Source organism: Xiphias gladius, chromosome 2 (genome assembly GCF_016859285.1).
Source record: "Xiphias gladius isolate SHS-SW01 ecotype Sanya breed wild chromosome 2, ASM1685928v1, whole genome shotgun sequence".
In the NCBI taxonomy this organism is placed as follows: Eukaryota; Metazoa; Chordata; class Actinopteri; order Istiophoriformes; family Xiphiidae; genus Xiphias; species Xiphias gladius.
The window spans coordinates 1,641,319-1,660,698 of NC_053401.1; the positions used below are offsets into that span (position 1 = coordinate 1,641,319).

General features: G+C 45.0%; 1 protein-coding gene across 4 annotated transcripts in view; it reads left to right on the forward strand.

Annotated features, from left to right (window-relative positions):
• The first annotated feature begins 568 nt into the window (after positions 1-568).
• Positions 569-19,380, forward strand: part of LOC120799836 (leucine-rich repeat-containing G-protein coupled receptor 5-like) — a 47,067-nt gene continuing 28,255 nt past the window's right edge. For all 4 annotated transcript variants that reach the window (XM_040145254.1, XM_040145263.1, XM_040145272.1 and 1 more), the window contains exons 1-4: positions 569-1,698; positions 13,570-13,641; positions 17,881-17,952; positions 19,300-19,371. In XM_040145254.1, the coding sequence (XP_040001188.1) occupies positions 1,349-1,698; positions 13,570-13,641; positions 17,881-17,952; positions 19,300-19,371 (566 nt within the window). In that variant the 5' untranslated portion in view covers positions 569-1,348. The remainder of the gene's footprint in view (positions 1,699-13,569; positions 13,642-17,880; positions 17,953-19,299; positions 19,372-19,380) is intronic.

Here is a 19,380-nt window from a genome sequence, read left to right on the forward strand (position 1 = left end):
GAAGTGGCGGGATGGTGGTGGGCCGCGTGTCCGTCAGCCGGCTTTGATGTCTTCTGCCCCCCCCAAGCAGGAAACGTCAGAAAGTTGGATTTGACTGATTTAGTTTGGCCTCATTAACCGTTTTGACCATTCATTATTCACATTTCAGGAGTGAAACCAATCTGAGGAGACCTTCGCAGTGGGATCAGCAGTAATATTGCTGATATCACATTTATATTTTGGCTAAAATGACGTGTGTGCAGTAGCTCCTTTTCAAAACAAAGTGACAAAGTGCTTTAGTTCTTTTACTAGACAGAGCAAAACAACATACAAAGAAAACGCAGACAGATAAAAACGAAATAGGTTAAAACAACTCAAACTAGAAATGAATGATGGGTGTTTCTTTTTAATAAAGAGGCAGATGAGAGTTTCATGTTCTTACGTGCGCTGTGTGAAATGAGCGAAAACCGCACGTGCATTCATCCTGTACGTTACCGTGTTGCACGTGAAATTTGCCCCCCCCCCCCCGTCGTCGTCGTCTCTGACGTTTCACACTGCGTCGTGCTACCTGGTGAGTTCTTAAATTAGTCAGTCACGAGCTTTGATGGATCCAGGAAGTCTCACTGAGTCTCACCGGGGGAGGAAAAAAAAAATAAACAAAAACAAAAACAACAACAACGAAACCTAAAAATACAGCAGCGTGTAAAAAAGCTTACAACCACATGACTCAGCCACGAAGTAAGAAAAGCTGGTTTCCATGTGTGATAAACATGTCGAGTGTGATTCAGATCTATTAAATCACACGTGTTTTGGCTTTTGCCAGAGCTTAATTTGTTGATTTAATTAATCGCGGCTAAGTATTTGTACAATAATCCATTGATCAGCATCGCACTCCTCCGTCTGCGTTGGTAGTACGAGCCACAGACAGAGGTACAGACGGACAGACAGTGACAGGCTGAGGTATATAAAAGTAAACGGGGCTCACACACTGTTGTAGTGTGAGTGGAGGGAATCAAACAAACACACACACACACACACACACGCACACGCGCGCGCACACACACTCCGGCTCTGCAGCTCCACGCGTGCAGGCTGGAAAGCGACCAAGCTGCAGGCTTCAGTTCAAACAACCTGGATTTTTTTTATTCTTACTGTTTCATTTTCCCTCTGCGCCACTTTCAATCCAGATTAGGTGAGTCTGATCTAAACCGTCTCCAGTCCGACTCCAGTGAGTGGAGACCAACAACAACCACAAACACAACGTGATCCAGATCCAAGGCTGCACCTTTGTTTGTGTGTTATTATTACTTTTGAGTGCAGTTTCGCTGCACCTGAAACTTTTACCCTCCGAGGACAAACCGCGGACGACATGCCAGGGTTTGTGGCTTTGTTGGCCGCGTTTGCAGTCCTCTCGGGCGGGTTAAGAAGCTCCGCGGCCGGGGTGGAGATGCCGAGTTCCGTGGTCGTGGAGGAGAGCTCCGTAGCGGGGGTGAAGAGCTCCGCCGTGCCCGCGGTGGAGTGGACACCAGCCGTGGTGCACAGCACCGCGGTGGCCAGGTCGGGGAGCTCCGGGGACGGGGACGGGGACGGAGGAGCGGGGCGGGCTGGCTGCCCTGGCCGCTGCCGGTGCGAGGTGGACGGGCTGCTGCACCGGGTGGACTGCTCGGACCTGGGGCTCCGAGAGATACCGAGCAACCTGAGCGTCTTCACATCCTACCTGTAAGTCAACACCGACGGTTTACGTTTGTCTCTTATTGAGCTGTTTTGCAACCTGTTGCTCTTAATCTGCAAATATACGAACAACTCAAATTAAGTGTGCGTGCGTGCGCGCGTGCGTGCGTGCGCGCAGTCGTGAGAAACGCGGCACCTGTCCTGCTTCGTTTGTTTCTCTCGCGCTCCACCGCAGCGCACGCGCATGTCACGTCCAGTTGTTCGTTTGGTGGTTAAGGCGGTCTGAAGAGATGAGCTTACACTGGCGGCCAAAAGAGAAAAGCAAGACACTGACAGTAAGCAGAGAGAGAACGTCTGAGAACGTCCGGGGGTTGCCGAGGAGTTCTAAAGGGTCTAAAGGAGTTTCCTCGAGCAGAGGTCCCTTGCTTAAATGGTTCCACAGATCCCTAAGACCATTTCAGATGTTTATGAGGAGGTTCCCCTGGTACCCCAAGAGATTCTTGGAGATATGGAGCAGTTCCAGGGTTTGTTGAAGAGGTCCTAGAGGTCCTTCACGAGGTTCCTGGAGCACTCAAACAGATTTCAGTGCTTTCTGAGAAGGTTTTCAGGTGTCCTCCTTGAGGAGAATTTAGGAGTCTTAAATAGGTTGCACAGATCCTTGAGTTTCACGGGTTTTTGAAGAGATTACTGGAGCCATTAAGAAGTTCCAGGGGATTTTGAAGAGGACCTATAAGAACCCAGATATTTTCCAAGAGCTTCACAGAAGTTTTCTTGAAAAAGTTCTAGAGAAAATGTTCCAGTGGTACTTGCAAAAAAACCCTGGAGCACCTAAGAAGGGGTCCAATGGGTTCTGAAAGAGGTTTAAGGATTTCTTTAGAAAGTTTCAGAGGTCCTTAGAGAGGTTCCTGGTGCACTTGAAGAGGTTCCAGTAGTTTTTCGAGAATGGTTCAGGTGTACTTGGAAAGGTTTCATTAGTCTCAGTGAAGTTCCAGGTTTGAGATGTTCAAGAAATAATTTAAAAGGTCCCAGTGGTTTTTGAAGAAGCTTCAGTTGGTTTCAGTTCTTCTGAAGCAAGTTCTCAAAGTTCTTGAGGAACCTTTCTTGAAGATTTAAGAGGGCTTCCTGAAGGGGTGCCAGGAGCTTGGGGAAGCGTGGTTCTAAGGGAAGTTTTTTCTTGAGAAGGTTACCCGTGTTCTGGAAGAAGTTCCAGGGATTCTGGAGGAGATTTCAGGCATCCTTGACGAGGTTCGTTTGGTATGTGAAGATCTTCCAGGGGTTACTGAGAGGGTTTTTTAGGAGCGTTTGGAGGAGGTTTATGGGTGCAGGGGTTTTAAAGAGGTTCTAGTCATCCTGGAGATTTCAGTTGTGTCTTTGTCAGTGTTCCAGTGGTAAACACAGAAATTCCAGGAGCTTTTGAGACATTCCAGGCATTATTGAAGACGTACCAGGGATCACTGAGGATACTGGGCACGCTTGTGGAGGATTCAGGAGCTTTTGAGAAGTTCCAGGGGTTTTGTAAAAGGCTCCAGGGAATCCGTTTAGTGAGAAGAGCCATCCAGCCATATTAAATGCAGCAAGTCATCTCATAATGTCGTAATGTCAACGGCTTAACTGTGCTTTTTTTGCGAGTCCAGAAGTCAAACGTAGGTCAACAAACAGATTGACAAAGATGCTTATAAAATCAAGGCTCTTTACAAAAAGAAGTCGTTCACATCTTAATCAAATCAAATTGAAACGTCAGAGAAAATGTTATATTTGTTTTTAATTACATGTTTCTGAGGTCTACTCATCAGCAAATAAGGCTGTTGGTTCATCTATGAGCTGAGGATATGCTTTAGAAAAATGGCCCAAAAGATTCGCATTGAACAACATGCAAAGACTTTGGTATGGTCCTTTAACAAATGTGCCAGTGAAGTTTCAGTGTTTCTACTTGAGCAGGCAACTGTAGTCTGAGTTTAAACTCCTGTTAAAGCGAGACACTGAAATGAATTCAAATCCATTTCACCTCACAGCAGGTGACCAGTCTCGATACAAGACATGTTTCAGCTCTGGCAAAACCATTACGTCACTGCACACTGTGTGTGTGTGTGTGTGTGTGTGTGTACTTAGAAGGAAAACCTGCCTGTCTTGGCTGTGGTCTAATAGCAGCACAATGTCCAGGATTTAAGTTTCACTCTCATTAAAGAAAACCTTCTTCTGTTCAGAAAACCTGTGTGTGTGTGTGTGTGTGTGTGTGTGTGTGTGTGTGTGTGTGTGTGTGTGTGTGTGTGTGTGTGTGTGTGTGTGTGTGTGTGTGTGTGTGTGTGTGTGTGTGTGTGTGTGTGTTTGTCAATGAAAGCACTTTCCTTAGTTTATCTAAGACAGGCAGATGGACACACACACACACACACAGACGACGCATGCACACACACACGCAGCGACAGTCGATCAAAGGTTCTTTGTGTCTTTATTAAAGCCCCAATCAGGAATTGAGTCCAACAAAACATCAAGGACTTTCTGTGTGTGTTTCTGTGTGTGTTTTTGGAGAGTTGTCGGCTGGTAGCTGTGTCCCATCACTGTAATATGCTGGTCACCGGTGTCCGACAAATCCACCGCAAGCGGGTCACCTTTTCATGATGCGTTCAGGTGGCCCTCGTCAGCTCGTTGGGTCAAAAACAAAACAAGCAGGTTCCCAGTTTGGATTTCCCAGGTGTTTGTGTTCCGGTGGTCTTGGGTCACCGGTGAATCCATCTCCCGGAGTGAACCGATGAAAAAGCGAGTGTGGGATGTGAAGTTGTTAGTTGTTGTCGTCGGGGGATATGCGGGGATATGTTGGTCATCATTACCTGTAGGTAATGACAGACATTTACACCCTATGGGAGAAAAAACGAGAAGTCGTACGGAAATATTTATCCTTAATCTTAATAGTTTACCGCTTGGATGCACTACTTTGCCGGCAGTGGTCCCCAACTTTCTTTTTTGGCTAGTAAACCTTCAAAGTGAATGTGAGCAGTGGTGGGCTGAGGTGACCGGGCTGGTCCCCGCACCAAGAGGCAATGGCCAGGTTCCTCTGAGTGTGGACACGGCGTTCCAGTTATTCATCATATCTGGGTCCAGGCATCAACGGATTATGAGACAGTTGGCCCCCCACCCCTCCTACACAGAACTCCCGGACTGAAAGAGACACAAATGACGCAACTGTGGTTGTTTCTTGTCTCTCTCTGGTTGTTTTTTTTGTCTCTCTGTGGGCTTTTTGCATTTCTTTAGGATAGTTCTGCCTCTTTGTAGTCTTTTAACAGAGCTCTACAACTTTCAAACAAGAACGTTTAACAGTCTCTTCATACAGTGGCTCAGGCCCAGGGGCCCCCTGGCCTCTGTGGCCCCTGGTCCTGTGCCCCGTAGGCCTGTTCAGCAATCCATATGTGGGTCCACGCCACGTTAATTGATTTATTATTTTACCAGGAATTATTGTTTATATACAAGTGGGACGTCCTGACAAAAATGTGTTTAATTTCAATAGAGTCATGTATTTAATAAATAATTGTGGGTCCTTGTTGTTTGTTGACGGTCATTGTTCGACTGGTAAGACCGTGAAAAAGGTGAATACTGAATTGCAGTCTGTATGATATTAAAATGTCTTAAATTTTAATTTGGTGAATACTGCACAAACTTTGAATTAGCTTAGCATAAAGACTGGAACTGGGGGAAACTGCCACCTGGGCTCTGTCTAAAAATACACCTACCGACACCTCTAAAGTTCCCCGATTAACCCTTGGTATCTTGATTGTTTAATCTGTACATAAACGCAACAAACAACAGCGTATCCATCCGCCCAGTGGTTCTGTGCGGCGCCTCCACCTGCAAGTGCAAGTTGCCAGGTACGGTCAAACCGTAGTTTTTACATTGTTTTGTTTGCGAAGCCAATAATAATCAGAACACGCCCTCAGCTCTGGGCAGCCCCTAGAGTGTATTTTGTAAGTAGGGTGAAGCCTTCGATATTTGTGCTTCCTGGTACATCGTGAGAACCTTTTTAACTGCTTTGTAAGAAAATCCAACAGTAACTGTTCTCAGACAGACGGACGGACATCAGGGAGAGTCAGTTTACAGTCTGCCTCTGTCTGTCGCTCTGTTTGACCGCCGTCACTCTGAATACTACCATCTGTCAATGCCTTTGTGTGTGTGTGTGTGTGTGTGTGTGTGTGTGTGTGTGTGTGTGTGTGTGTGTGTGTACACTAGCTGCATGCCTAAGCAGTGCTGTCTGAACGGGTCTGTAAGTCTCTATTCTACCTCTGACTGACATCAGGAGCACAGAAATGCATTTAGCTGCAGTCTGATGGATGAACCGGTGTACATATGAAGGATGTTTTCAGCCACGCCCCTTTTGGCAGCCATATTGGAGGTCCTGATCTCTGTCGGCAGACTGAACTGACCATTTAATCTTTGACCCGGAGCCTCATTCGGCCCCTTGTGGTTTTCAGTTCTCTACGCTCTGTTTGTTAAATGTACACTTTATTAGCCTTGGAAGGTCTTCTGAACTCCACTGATCTGATCCGCTGGCCAATCGCTGCTCTCCGTTTCGCGCACCCCGGTAAAATCCAAGGCTGTCGAGCATTTACGGGGAGTTGGCCCTGACCTGTGGAATAGTTTCACCCTCACTGTTAGATCTTCCTCCTCAGTCGGTATTTTTAAAACCCGTCCAAAGACCCGTCTATTTTCTTTAGCCCCTTAAAAGTCATCATGAAGACATGACAGCTCAGCCCCCATTGTATTTGTTAGTTTTTCATATCCTGACAGTCCACGCTTGTATCAGTTTACTCATATACGCTTGTTTTTCTTTGATCACTCCTGTGTTTTTAGATATATATGATTATTTTTCTCATCGGTCAAATAATCTTGTAATTTAATCTCCCTGTGAAGCACTTTGGTCATCAGTTGTTGTTTCTAAATGTGCTCTGGCTTGACTTGACTTGTTTTATGCAGATGGCACACTGTGTGTGTCACCTGTCCCTCAGCAAAGACACACATGAACAACGTCTTTCCCTTAATGAGGTCGATAGAACCACATTATTTTGAGGGAAACTAAAATTCACTTCATGTATTTTCCGTCTCCTGGACTGGGCGAGCATCTTTTACCGACGTGTTTGAGTCCTAATGAGAAAGTTTTTACAAATTTGCAAAGCGTCTACGCGCATCTACAAACCACAGCGTGGACAAGCTGTACCTCTCCGTTCAGATGCAGTTACATTCAGACTAAACACCACATGATGTTTTGTTGTTTCTTTCACCCAGTCGTTTGTTCTGTGGGTCAGAGGTAGCTTCCATGACGCAGCTATGAAACGGACAGACGGGCAGAAAGACAGACAGGTGAGCCGCCCATTGTCTGCCTGACCTCTCTCACGCCCTCAGAGGGAGACAGGTCGTCCATTTACCTGCGCAGGAAGTTTGGGTGTTTGGACGGCCCGTGTCTGACTGTGAGAGAGTTGAGCTTCGTCAAGGTTCAGTTGAGCTCAGCTGTCGCTGAGGGCTGCTTTTGGATGCCACGGTCCAGCACACACACACACACACACACACACACACACACACACACACACACACACACACACACACACACACACACACACACACACACACACACACACACACACACACACACAGGTAGTTCAGGTAGTTCACAGACAGGTAAATGGACGAACTGTCCCAACATAACGCTACATGTAGTCAACGACACATTTTCTTTGCGGTCCTCTGTACAATCACTTTCTGCAGCTGCAGACATTTCTAAGTACCTAAAAAAAAAGTCTTTATGTTGTCCGGATGCCACCAGAGACTGTTTGTTTGCAGTAAAACAAACAAAGATCTGTAGGGTGCTGTTGTTTATCCTGTGGTATCTTTTTCTTTGGAAGCAGACTGACTGACAGGACAGATCGGGGAATAAACCCCCCGCGTTCACTCGCCCCGAGGGGCCCCCCGCTGACCCGCCCCCGAAACACTGAAAGAAAGACGGAAAGAAAGAGCGAAAGAGGACAAAAACAGAGAGAGGCCTCGCTGTCACATTACGCCTCCAAACTACACAACTCTCTTTTCTTTCTCCCTTCAGAGTTTGTCTTTCTGCGGGCCGCGGACATTTGAATAGTCGTCTGATATCCATCAGCTTGAGCCCGAGGAGACGGAAAAAAGACAACACATACACACAAAGCTTGATATAACTCATTACCAAGAGGGAAAAAAATACAACATGCTTAATGTATTCGTCTTTTCTTTCATCCCTCTGTCCTCCTTGTTCTTCATTCATGCCTCCTTCACTCCTCAGTCCACATAAAAAAAGTTCAACGTGCACAATGTACGTCTTCACTTTTAAACATTATGACTTAAATCTGAAAATGTTAAGATTTTTAAAAAATATTGTACTTTATTCACAAAATATTAAAACTATAGTTCTAAAAAAAGTCTAAAAAATATGACTTTTTTCTTGTAAACGTTTGAATTAAGTCTTGATGTATTACAACCATTTTCACGCAATTAAATGATTTTTTTTCTTAAAATATGACACTTATTGACAGGGGCCCTAATACTATTCATGCAATATCAAAACATGCAAAATATCAAAATGTGCAAAAGTGGTCTCTCGATAAAGTTAGTTTTTCTTATACTAGTGTAGTGTCTTGACCTTTTAAACTGGTCATAAGTGACAGATGTAAACAATTTGCTGAACGAGCAACAAAATAAAAACATATTTAACGGATGGAGCCTTTGACCAGGAGACTCACAGCAAACCACACAAATGTGGTTTACCAGATAAATCCAGCAGAAGTCAGGACAGAGTAGGTCAAATAGGAACACAAGTTCAGGGCTGTTTTTATTTGACTGTTGTTCCTACAGTATGAAGTCATATGACATCACAGGTTTTACCCAGCAGGGTAATCAGTGCTGGATATTTCCTCATTGTTAAAGCACAACAACTACCAGCGCCATCATCACAATCCTCATCATCGTTGCAGTGTGTGTGTCTCTGTGTTCGGTGATGTCCCAAAGCTGAAGGACCGATTTACATCAAACCATACAACGCACACCTCTGATGGACCAGTCGACCGTCGCAGAGCAAGCAGCAGATCTGAAATGATAAGTCAAATATCAAGCGACAGCGCCAAACATTTCCTGCCTCTAGCTTCTCAGTTTTGCTTTTTTTTTCTGTTTTATATCATTGTAAACTGAATTTTCTTGGGTTTTAAACTGTCGTTTGTACAAAACAGGCGTCCTGCAGTTGCCAGTTTGGGTTCGGGGACATTGAGATGGACATTTTCCATTATTTTCTGATGCTTTATGAACTAAACCATTACTCGGTTAACCAGTAGACAATAACAGTTTAACATAACATTAATATAACTAACATAACATAACTAACCTGTGGTTAGCTACCTGGAAATGAACCTCAGCTAAAAAAAAAAAAAAAAAAAAAGCTAATGTAACATTAGAGGGCAAAGCTAACAGTGATCCAGCAACAGCAAACAGGGCACAACGCTATCCTAAGCTACCTAACAGGGGTTGCAGCCAACATATTATCAAGGCGAAGGTACCAGTGGTTCAAACATTAGCTGTGCTAAGCTGCCTGTGATTCAACATCCGCTAAAAGGGATAAGCCAATACTAGCTGGGCTAAAGTATCAGTGATTCAACATCAGCTAACAGTGCAAAGAGCTAACATAACATTAGAGTGGCAAAGATATGGAAAATCCAACATCCACCGCGAGGGCAAAGCAATGCTAAGCTACCTGTGATTCAACATTAGCTGACAAAGCTCAAAGCTAACATAACATAAGAGAGCAAAGTTAGTGGCGATCCAACAGCTAACAGGGAACAACAAGTACAAAGATATGCTAGTACCAGTGATTCAACGGGGCACAAAGCTATAAGCTAAGCTACCTGTGATTCAGCCTCAGTTAACAGGAATCAAAGTTAATGTAATGTTAGAGGCCAAAAGCTAACGTTTCAAGGAACCTATGCTAGAGGGCTCCTTTAAGGTGGCGGTGTTTTCCCCTCCAGAATCCCCTGAAGCGAATATTAGCGTGTTGGAGAACCACGGTGGTCCAAAGACGTAGCAATTCGAGCCTTTGGCTCCAGTCCCAGTAATGCCCGAAGCCGGAGCTCTCGGCGCCGAGGTAGAATAGCACTCCTGGGAAAAATGCCGATTGAAAATTTACATAGCAGGGTCTTGTTATCGAGGGACCTGCTGCCATCTGAAGCCACTGCAGAGCCATATGAGGGTCTGCAGGGAAAGACTTAAGTCCGGTGGTGCTGCTAAAGCCGTCAAAAGCACAAGTCCGAACCACTGCGCCGAAATTGAGCAATGCTAAGTAGGGAGTTGGCAAAAAAGTAGCGTAAACTCCTGTGAATGATGAGTTTGATCAGCACATATTTTAAAATAAGCGAGGTGTCTTGGACTCCCACTCAAGGACGGATTCTCGGGGAGGTTGGTCCACCTCAGATTAGAGGGCGTTAACATATTTTTTGTTAAATACAAATTTCATAACGTAAAGAAGTCCCAAACGGTTGACTCCATGTCATCATTGGCCTTGCGAAGTTCGGGATGATTTTAAACAGTAGATGGCGCGTTGAGCCATTTTTTGTGATAAGAAATGTCAACATCAGCACCAGCACTGACGTGTTTCAGCTCAAGAAACATGTCTAAGCGTGCAGTACCTCTTTAATGTGACTCAAAGCTAACGTAACATTGGAGGGCAAAATGAAGCAGTAGTTAGCAGGGATACCAGCGAGTTGCTGAATTATCGAAATTTCTTCAGTTTGTTAACTTAGTAGAAAGACACATTAAAGAAAAAGTAATTTACTGCTTTGCCTCTAATGAACGGCTTTTAACTCATTTATGGCTCTGGATTCTTCTCTCAGTAAATCATGTTAGAAATAATGAACACACTCTGTAAATAGCTTACTGTTTGTTTTTTTTTTACTGTTAGTATTAAGATGTGTGGCCATGTTTAGAGAACAGCACGGAGCCCTCGGTCTGGGTAATGAACAACTCAGTGTCTGAGAACACGCTCACATGTGTGTGTAGAGATAAATTCTGCGAGTGTAAGTTAATAGATGAATTGAATGAGGAGTGCTCTCAGGCGCGGTAATACAAACCTGAGTGTGTGCGTTTAAAGCAGTAAAAGCCAATCAGCCGTCACACTGTCGGTCTGGTCGGGGTAAAGGAACATTCTGCTTAAATAACACCAAACAAACCTTCTCTGTGTGTCTGGGCTACCTGTCGACAATGTTGTAAAGCTACACACACATAAAAACACTCGCGCACATACACACACACACACACACATTAACAGGCTTTATGGCGTGTTGAGAAAGTTCCTTCACAACCTGCAGACACACCCTCACTGTGTGTGTGTGTGTGTGTGTGTGTGTGTGTGTTTGAGACAGAGACAGCCTGTCTCCGTTTCCTTTCAGACCAGAAGCCCTCCTGAGTGGAAAGACGCTACCTGCAAGATAGTTATCAGACACTAGAGAGCAGAAAAATAGACGGGGGGTCAGATAAGGCAAAGAAAAGAGAGGAGGAGGAACGCCATGACTACCACACCAACGCAACGTACAACAAATGATGTCCCTGTCCCTTGTTTTGACTTGTGACTGAAATTACCTTTGGAGCCGAGTGAATTTTCAAGGAACTGCTGCTGGTTTGGATCCATGTTATTGGCTCCTAGAGGCCGAAATGTTCATTTCCCCCCACAAAGCATTAAACCGTGCTAAAGATTGAACTATTCTTAGAGCTCCAAAGATTAGACTAGATTAGATTGGATTGCTGACATGACACATTAATGATAAGGTAGCGCTGCATTAATGTGTCGTTTGGCCTTGTCAGCACCGCTAGCCTATGTTTATTGCACACGTGACCAACAGGTTGGGTGAAAAGTTAAACAGTGGAGATATGGGATATGAGAGTTAATGAGTGTGAAAACAATGCGAATTATTATTTTCATGCCGGTCATCGTCTCTATTAATCAATTTGTCCAGAAAACGTCAGAAAATAGTGAAAAATGGCCACTGCAGTCTCCCCGAGCCCTTCCTCGTTTTATCTGACCATCGGTCCGAAGCCCCAAGATATTTCGTTTACTGTCCTCACATTTGAGAAGCTAGAACCAGCGATTGGCTGCACAAAGTTCCCACAGCCTGATGTAGTGATCGCCTGAGCGCCGCAGTCGCCACCTCAACCCAGCTGAACACCCGGGGGAGATTTTGGAGCGAGGGTTTAGACCGGTCTCCGCCACCGTCATCAGAAACACAGAATGAGGAAATGCGGTCCGGGGCCAAAAGTTCAGTAATGATCGACCAGTAATAAACCAGGATTCCCAACCAAGGTGCAGCTGCAGTTGTCACGACACCACATGATGTGATTGACGGTGCAGGAGAGTCAAAACAGACAAACAGCTGAAAATCAATTAAAAAAACAACGAACCTGGAACATGGCAGTTCGTGTCTGCTAAGGGTACTTGAGTACATCAGATAAGGCTGCGGAGATGAGAGCCACCGTTTCAGTCACACTGCTCTCCGAAATTTGTGTCAACAATTTGTGTTTGTCCCCTAAACGCCCCCCAGATTCACATACTAGGAAGGAGGTTAAAACCCTTTTTTTTTTTTTTTTTTTATCATTCAGTGGGCCAAATATGTTTTTCATCCGGATGGTTCGAAGAGTCTTTGGAGATTCTACAGATTACATTCAGAATAATACTAAGTGTTTTTAATCAACCTCCTGGGTTTTTGAAACATCTGCAGTTAATTCTGTTTAGAGACCTTCAACTGGCTTCACGGCAGCTGACACAGACGTGAATCAGCTTCTAACTTTCTCTCCGACTGATCCTTTTACATGTGAATGAAGCTGAAATCGCAGCTCAGCCGTCGTCTGTAACTTATGTGTCTGGCGATTTCTCGTGGGCATGAAATCAGGATTTTAGGAGCAGAGCAGCAGATGGGAAATGGGCTGGAAGTGACCGCTGGTTAACACGTGGCCTTAACGGGCCGCGTGTCGGTCACCGTTTCATACTCGTTCCGTTTTCTGAGACCAGAAAGAGAAAAACGTGTAAACGAGAGCAGCTTTATCGTGAATCCAGCTGCATCAAATGACTGTATATGAGCAGGAGAGAGGCAGACAGATAAAGGTCAGTCCAGACACGTACCGGGTTTTGACCTGGTCTCGTTTCTTTCATTTGCCAGCCACCTACAGACATATACCGCGCTACATGTGATCCACAAATGTTGGAGGTCATGGAAGAGCTTGGAAGAGATCATTGAAATTCCTGGAAACTTCAGGGCGGAGAAGGGAGAGCTGGTTTATTCTTTCATTCACTAATTCATTCATTCTTTTCTTGCTTTCTGTCTTTCCAGTAACTTCCACTCCTGCCTTGTTTCTCACTCAGGTGTGTGTTGACTTGTTCCTTTCAGCAGCTCTTTGAAGGAGGCTTGAAGTCCTGCGTGTGTGTGTGTGTGTGTGTGTGTGTGTGTGTGTGTCCTACCTGAGTCCTGAGTAGACGCTTTGTGAGACTAAATGTTTTTATATGTGAAATGTGTGTGTGTGTTGAATGGCCTCTGTGTCTGAACACACCAGACTCTTTGGCCGTTTTATGAACCTACGTCTCTTTAATAATTTATGAGCCATTAATGCACCGTGTGTATTTCTAATTGACTGGATTATGATGTCATTTCTGTTTAAGGTCTAAAAAAACATTCATGAAAGCTGCCGTACAACAAAACGACATTATGAAGGTTATTTCTTATCCCAGATGTCGACTTACTTCTATGTATTTTATGACTTTTGATTTATTTATTTGTTACTTAACTTGTGCCATTCCAAAACAAGGTGTGTCGATAGTGTTGGAGCCGAAAGCTGCGAAGACGGAGAAACATTAACAATCGCTTCTCTCTCTCTTTTTGTTTGCAGTGACCTGAGTATGAATAACCTGACTGTGTTGTCCAGTGGAGGTTTGTCCAACCTGCACTTCCTGGAGGAGCTGTGAGTTACACACTCACACACACACACACACAAGTTCATTCCTTGCTGATATGTCATCATTTGCCGTGTTAAGAGTCGAGGAGGTGACATCAGTTTTCCTTCCTCAACACCTGCTGAGAGACCAGGAATCGAGGTCGAGCACATGAAAACAGCTCACAAGCAAACCGATTACAGGTGTGCTTCATTCAACCCTGTCTCCTAGAGATCATGTTTCTGTACAACTGCCCTGCAACAGCAAAGATGTTTTGTAGGCAACATAATTGAGACCGGATTATGTTAAAGGGAAAGAGCCCGGTCTGGTTTAATGCAGAGAAAGTTCACAGTGACTTCAGACACAACCTGTTTATTTACACTGAACCAGAACCACCGTCTTTCCCGGGCCTTAACCAAAGTGCTGTTTTTTGCCTAAACCACAGGCGGGACTCCGGACGAGGACCTGGTCTCCGGTACGACAGTCGTGCGCTTTATAAGCGGGTGTTTTGCTGGTCTGATTTGAGAGTAGAAAAGGGAGGCCAGTAACCATAAACTGGCCCGGAGAGAGCCCCAGTGCGGGCCTCCTCACATATCTATAGCCACCCCACACACCAGGATGTGTACTGGGGCCACATTCCAGACCACACTTATTTGGACACAGCTGAAAATAGTCCCCGACAAATGCTTTACATTTACAGTTCTTACTGTTTGTTTGTTAAAACCTACCGTGCCCAGTCTCTTTTTAAAAAAAATCAAACTATATATTTGTGAGCTGCTTTTTAAAGATTTACATCTTCAGTAAGAACCAGTGGGCTCCGAGCTGAGAGCCACAGACGGAGCGTCGTTAAGTATGAAGCGATGGACTAAAACATTGTTGGTTTGGTTATTTTCACAGGATTTTTTGTCAGTAAGAAAAATAAAAATCCTCATCTTTTAAGGCGCTGTCCTAAGTGAATTGAAGTTTAAGCGTTTTGTGGTCTTGTTCACAGAGGTCTGGCTCCCTCAGTTATGCAGATATTGTGCTGGATCATGTTCTGCGGAGGGGGCTCAGCTCCCTGTACATCAGCTGATCTATGCTCCGGCCCCGGGATACGTTCCTGAACTCTGGTTAGCGGCCGAAGGGCTGAGGTGGATCATATGAGCGTCTGAAGTGAGGGTGTTGTGAGCGGGCGAGGAGCTCAGATATCTGTGGGGACGCGGTATGTAATCCCATCTGTCCGCACCTACCTAAGGCAAGATTACCAACTGGGCAAAACAGGCAACTGCCCATGGGCCCAGGACCCCAAGGGGCCCCAGAAGCCCCAGCTTCACTCTATAACAATAGGTTCTAAGCACTTTGATAAATTACAAATCCGCTAAAAAAAATTGCACCGTTGACGTATCAGCCCGCTGTCCAAATCTAGTTTTAACACCTTAACTGTTCTAGTTTATATTTTGCACATCTGAAGATGTGGTCGATCAAACTGCCTTATTTGTCACTGTGCGTCCCGTAACTAACACACGCGTAATTAACCGAGAGTCGTTTCAGCTCCACGGTGCTGGTCGTTCCCTGGGAAGCTATCACGCATGGCGGGGGATCCGCAGGGCCCCCAGGTGGTTGGACCGGCCACGCACCCAGCAGCAGCGTCATGTCCTGTACGAACACTTTCATTCAGCTAAACCCTGCAGACAGACGCTGACGGACCAAAGTAAAGCGCGGCGGCGAGACAGAGCGGCAGGGCGAGGGGTCGGCCTGTGAACAGCTGACCTCACAGAGACCTGAACATGACTCTGACTGCTGTTCTGCTCTGCTGCCAGCGATGTGTGTCTATACGTGTGTCTGTGTGTGTGTGATATTTGTCAGCGCGGCGTGAGAAACGTCACTACGGCGATAGGACACCGCAGAGGTGCATGCTGGGTACGTGCGGACTGGCTGAACTCTGCGTGGCCTCGAAAAAACACACACAGACCCGCAGGACCCATTACAGCTCAGTGTTTCCTAGTGGTTTGAAAGTCAAGACTTAGTGGGAGTATCATGTTTACTGGGGAAGAAGATATCTCGCCGTGACTGATGCTCGATTATTGATACGTAACTAATCAAAAATGGTGCACAGTGATTTTTTTTTTTTTGCTATGATTAGTATTATTAATCTACAATGTTTATTCGTTCTTATGCCTTTTACATTCTTTATTTTTACCAAATCTTGCAGATATGTGGAGCAAAGCATCTGAAGTAATACAGTCAATCATCTGTTATTCTTTATATTAGTTACCTTGTCTGAATAGTTTTGCGTACCATTATGAAAAGGAGAAAAATCGGTCACTGATGCTGTGTGACCATCTCTTTTAGTGCTAATTTATCTACAGGGTTTTACCTTTTGCACGTGAGGTTTCACCTGTCGGTCTGCACTCTGACTTTGCCACCAGCTGCATAGTTTATCTTTCTGCTTAAAGGTGCTATATGTAATTTTTTTGCTATCGCTGCGTAGCCAACGTTAGCACTAACGGCCGTCATGGTTGCGTTTACGAGACAAGAGGTTATAATACGCCCTCGGGGCAGCGCTGATTCTTCGTCCTCTCATGTTGGACAGAGGGCAGACTGGGCGCTACAGTGACTCACTATCGCAAGGTGGTATCACGAGCCGGGGCTAGCTGGTTAGCAGGCTAACCTCAGTAGAAGAGAAGAAGTGATAGAAATAGAAGCAAAAGAAGAGTTAAGACTGACGTTGCTTTTCCAACGCTGGAGACAGCTCTTGGCGAGTAAAAGAATGAACTCTGATGCCGAAACCGCAACTTTTCTTCTATACTGGTAAGTAAACAGATGTTAATGCTAACATTGGCTATGTAGTGATTGCAAAAAGTTACATACAGCACCTTTAAAGATTTGGTTCTCATGGAGCTTAGAGACATGGAGACTTCTCCGAGGGCAAGTCAGTGGCCCGAAGAGGTATTCGTATCTTTTACTTAAGTAAAAGTAGGAGTATCACTCTGTGAAAATTATTATCAGCAAAATGTATGTAAATTATCAAAGGTAAAAGTGCCTTTCAGGGTGTATCGAGGAAGCAGCATTTTAATGTCGAGCTCGTTGAGGTGGAGCTAATTTTCACTACTTCAACCACTGCGGGATAGTTAAATCCATCGGGATGCATCAGATTTTGTTAGCTGATTGTCTGTTTTCTATGTAAAATCATAATTGGCACATCCACGTTAGCTTTCAGATAAAATGTAGCTCGGTAAAAAGTGCAATATTTCCCCCTGACATGTTGTGGAGCAGAAGCGCCAAGTTTCGTAATATGGAAATGCTCAAGTAAAGTACGATTACCTCAAAATTATGCTTAAGTACTGCTACTGTAGCCGGCTGCTAGGCTTGTTGGGCACAACAGCGCTCGCTAGCTTGGTCACTGACAGGACAGTAAGTTCTCCTAGTTTATTCCAGAGCTATACAGTATTTCTACCTTACACTGTACACATACTATACCATGTATACTCAGAACTGTCTGCTAACCTTGTTTCTTTTGTGGAGCGGTTTGTACTCTGGCGGGGCAGGGTTAAGAGGGTGGTGCGATACGGCTCGTAAGCTACACTGCAAAGGTTGCTCCTGGTCAACAGCACAAATTTGCACGTCGGAGTTCACCCAAGTTGAACCTGACGTGAAAAACAAGGCGCAGCATTAAAACCACTCCACTGATTGTGATGCCATTTCAACTTTCCCCGTCCCGGACAAAGGTTTGGAGAGCTGAGGCCAAAACCACTGGGTTGGCACAGAATCAGCGCTCATGCCCACCACAACAGCTCCTAGACTTTCACCTATCCTGGTTTGATTTTTTTTTTTTTTTTTTGTGCTTGAAGTCGAAGCACCTTGGAGAGAAATCTGAGACGGGAGATGAGCTGGGCGCGATGAGAGCGCGACGGGAAAAGGGGGCAGGGAAGGGTGGAGGCAGCTGAAATGTGTTTTGGCTGAATATCACAACCACCCAGGTGGGAATCTGTCCAGCTGGAAAAAAAACCCTTCTTATCAGTACACTTCATCTGATTGTGATTGTTTGTCTTGTAGTTTGCACTAGCTTCAAAAAAACAGCTGCAGGCTGAAAAGTAGAGTCATTTTCGTTGCTGTAATACCCGGATTTTGACAGGATAATGGAAATGCTGTTTGGAGACTGTGGTGCTGCTTATTAAGTCATTCTTCCGCACGTTATCGCATCCCGGGCCCTTACAGTCGGTTTTTCTAAGGCTGAAAGCTTGGGGCTTCCCCCACTTCAACCGTTTCTCCCTCTCTCTCTTTCTCAGGCGCTTGGCGGGAAACGATCTGTCGGTCATCCCCGGAGGAGCCTTCAACGGCCTCTACAACCTCAAAGTGCTGTAAGTCCACACAAATGTACCTGCGATAGCTCCGCTTGACACAATGATTTCCCCCTAAACCCAACTCCGACCTCAACCCTGAAACCAAGTCTGAACTTCCAAGCGGTCCTCACAGCAGAAAAAAACATGTCCCCGCTACAGTGGTTTAAAAGTGAAACGGGTCCTCACAGAGACAGTAATACAAGCCCACACCTACACTGTAATAATGTGCGGTATGTTTACTGGCGCTAATCATTCACAGAGACACTTCAGGTTTCCTCCGTCCCGGTTCAGTGAGTTGGTGCAGTTTGAAACAACACTTCTGTTCAGTGTTGACATCTCACCTTTTCTCAGATCAGCATTTTAATTTATTTCTATTTAGTTTCATCCGTCACAGTATTCATCATCAACTCACTTATGATCATTCCTTGTCGTTTTATTTGACTGTTACATGAATGCCTGTAAAACTGCTGTTACTGCATCTCTTGCTAATACTGTTAAAGCCCAACTGACTCTGGATTTTCAAAGCCAATGTTGATATTTGACCGTTTGAAAACTCACAAAAAACACATAACAAAGAAAAAATATCTTTCGTGAGGATTCCCTACATTTCCCGTTGTTGTTGTCAGCGAACAAGATGTTTTTCGTCCTAGATTTGGTTGATTAAAAATTAACACCACCTCCATTGACGTGCGAAGATGTCTCATGTGGCGTGGCCTTTTGATTTTGCAGCCCTGCGAAACACTGGGGTGAAAAGGGGGGAAGATTAAACAATGAAAGAAGAAAGAAAGAAATTCTTATGAAATTGCCTTCCGGGCCTCCCAGTAGTTTATGACCCCTGCTCGAAGGATCGTGAAGTCATCAGCGCGTTGTTTGTTTTATTATTCCTCCGCACCGGCGACGGCCGCGGCCGGAGGCGTCGTGCTTTCAGGCGGTCCGTCCTCGTCACCGTCCCGTTCTCGTGAAAGCGATACCTCAGGAACGCCTTGATTGAATTTCCCTCTAATTTCGCACAAACATTCACTTGGACTCAAGATTAGGTTTTGTTGGTCGAAGGTCAAGGTCACTGTGTCCTCACAAAACATATGTTTGGCCATAACTCAAGAATTTGTGCATTAATTAAGAAAAAATACACGTAATACCTCTTATTAATTTCCCTCCAAGTCCTTACCACATATTTTATATGAGTCTGGACGGACATGGATGTAAAATGCAACTTGGCGGAGGCATAAAATCGTGAGGTGGTAATTCTAGTTTCACGTGTTTACAGCCAATCAGATGATTTGTCATGTTACTATGTTTTAAAAAGTTTTTTTTTTCCGTCTTGATTTATTTTATTCCCTCCTGTCACTCATGATTTGTTTCCAGGATGCTTCAAAACAACCAGCTGAGGTCCGTCCCTGTTGAGGCGCTTAACAACCTGCACAACCTGCAGTCACTGTGAGAGAC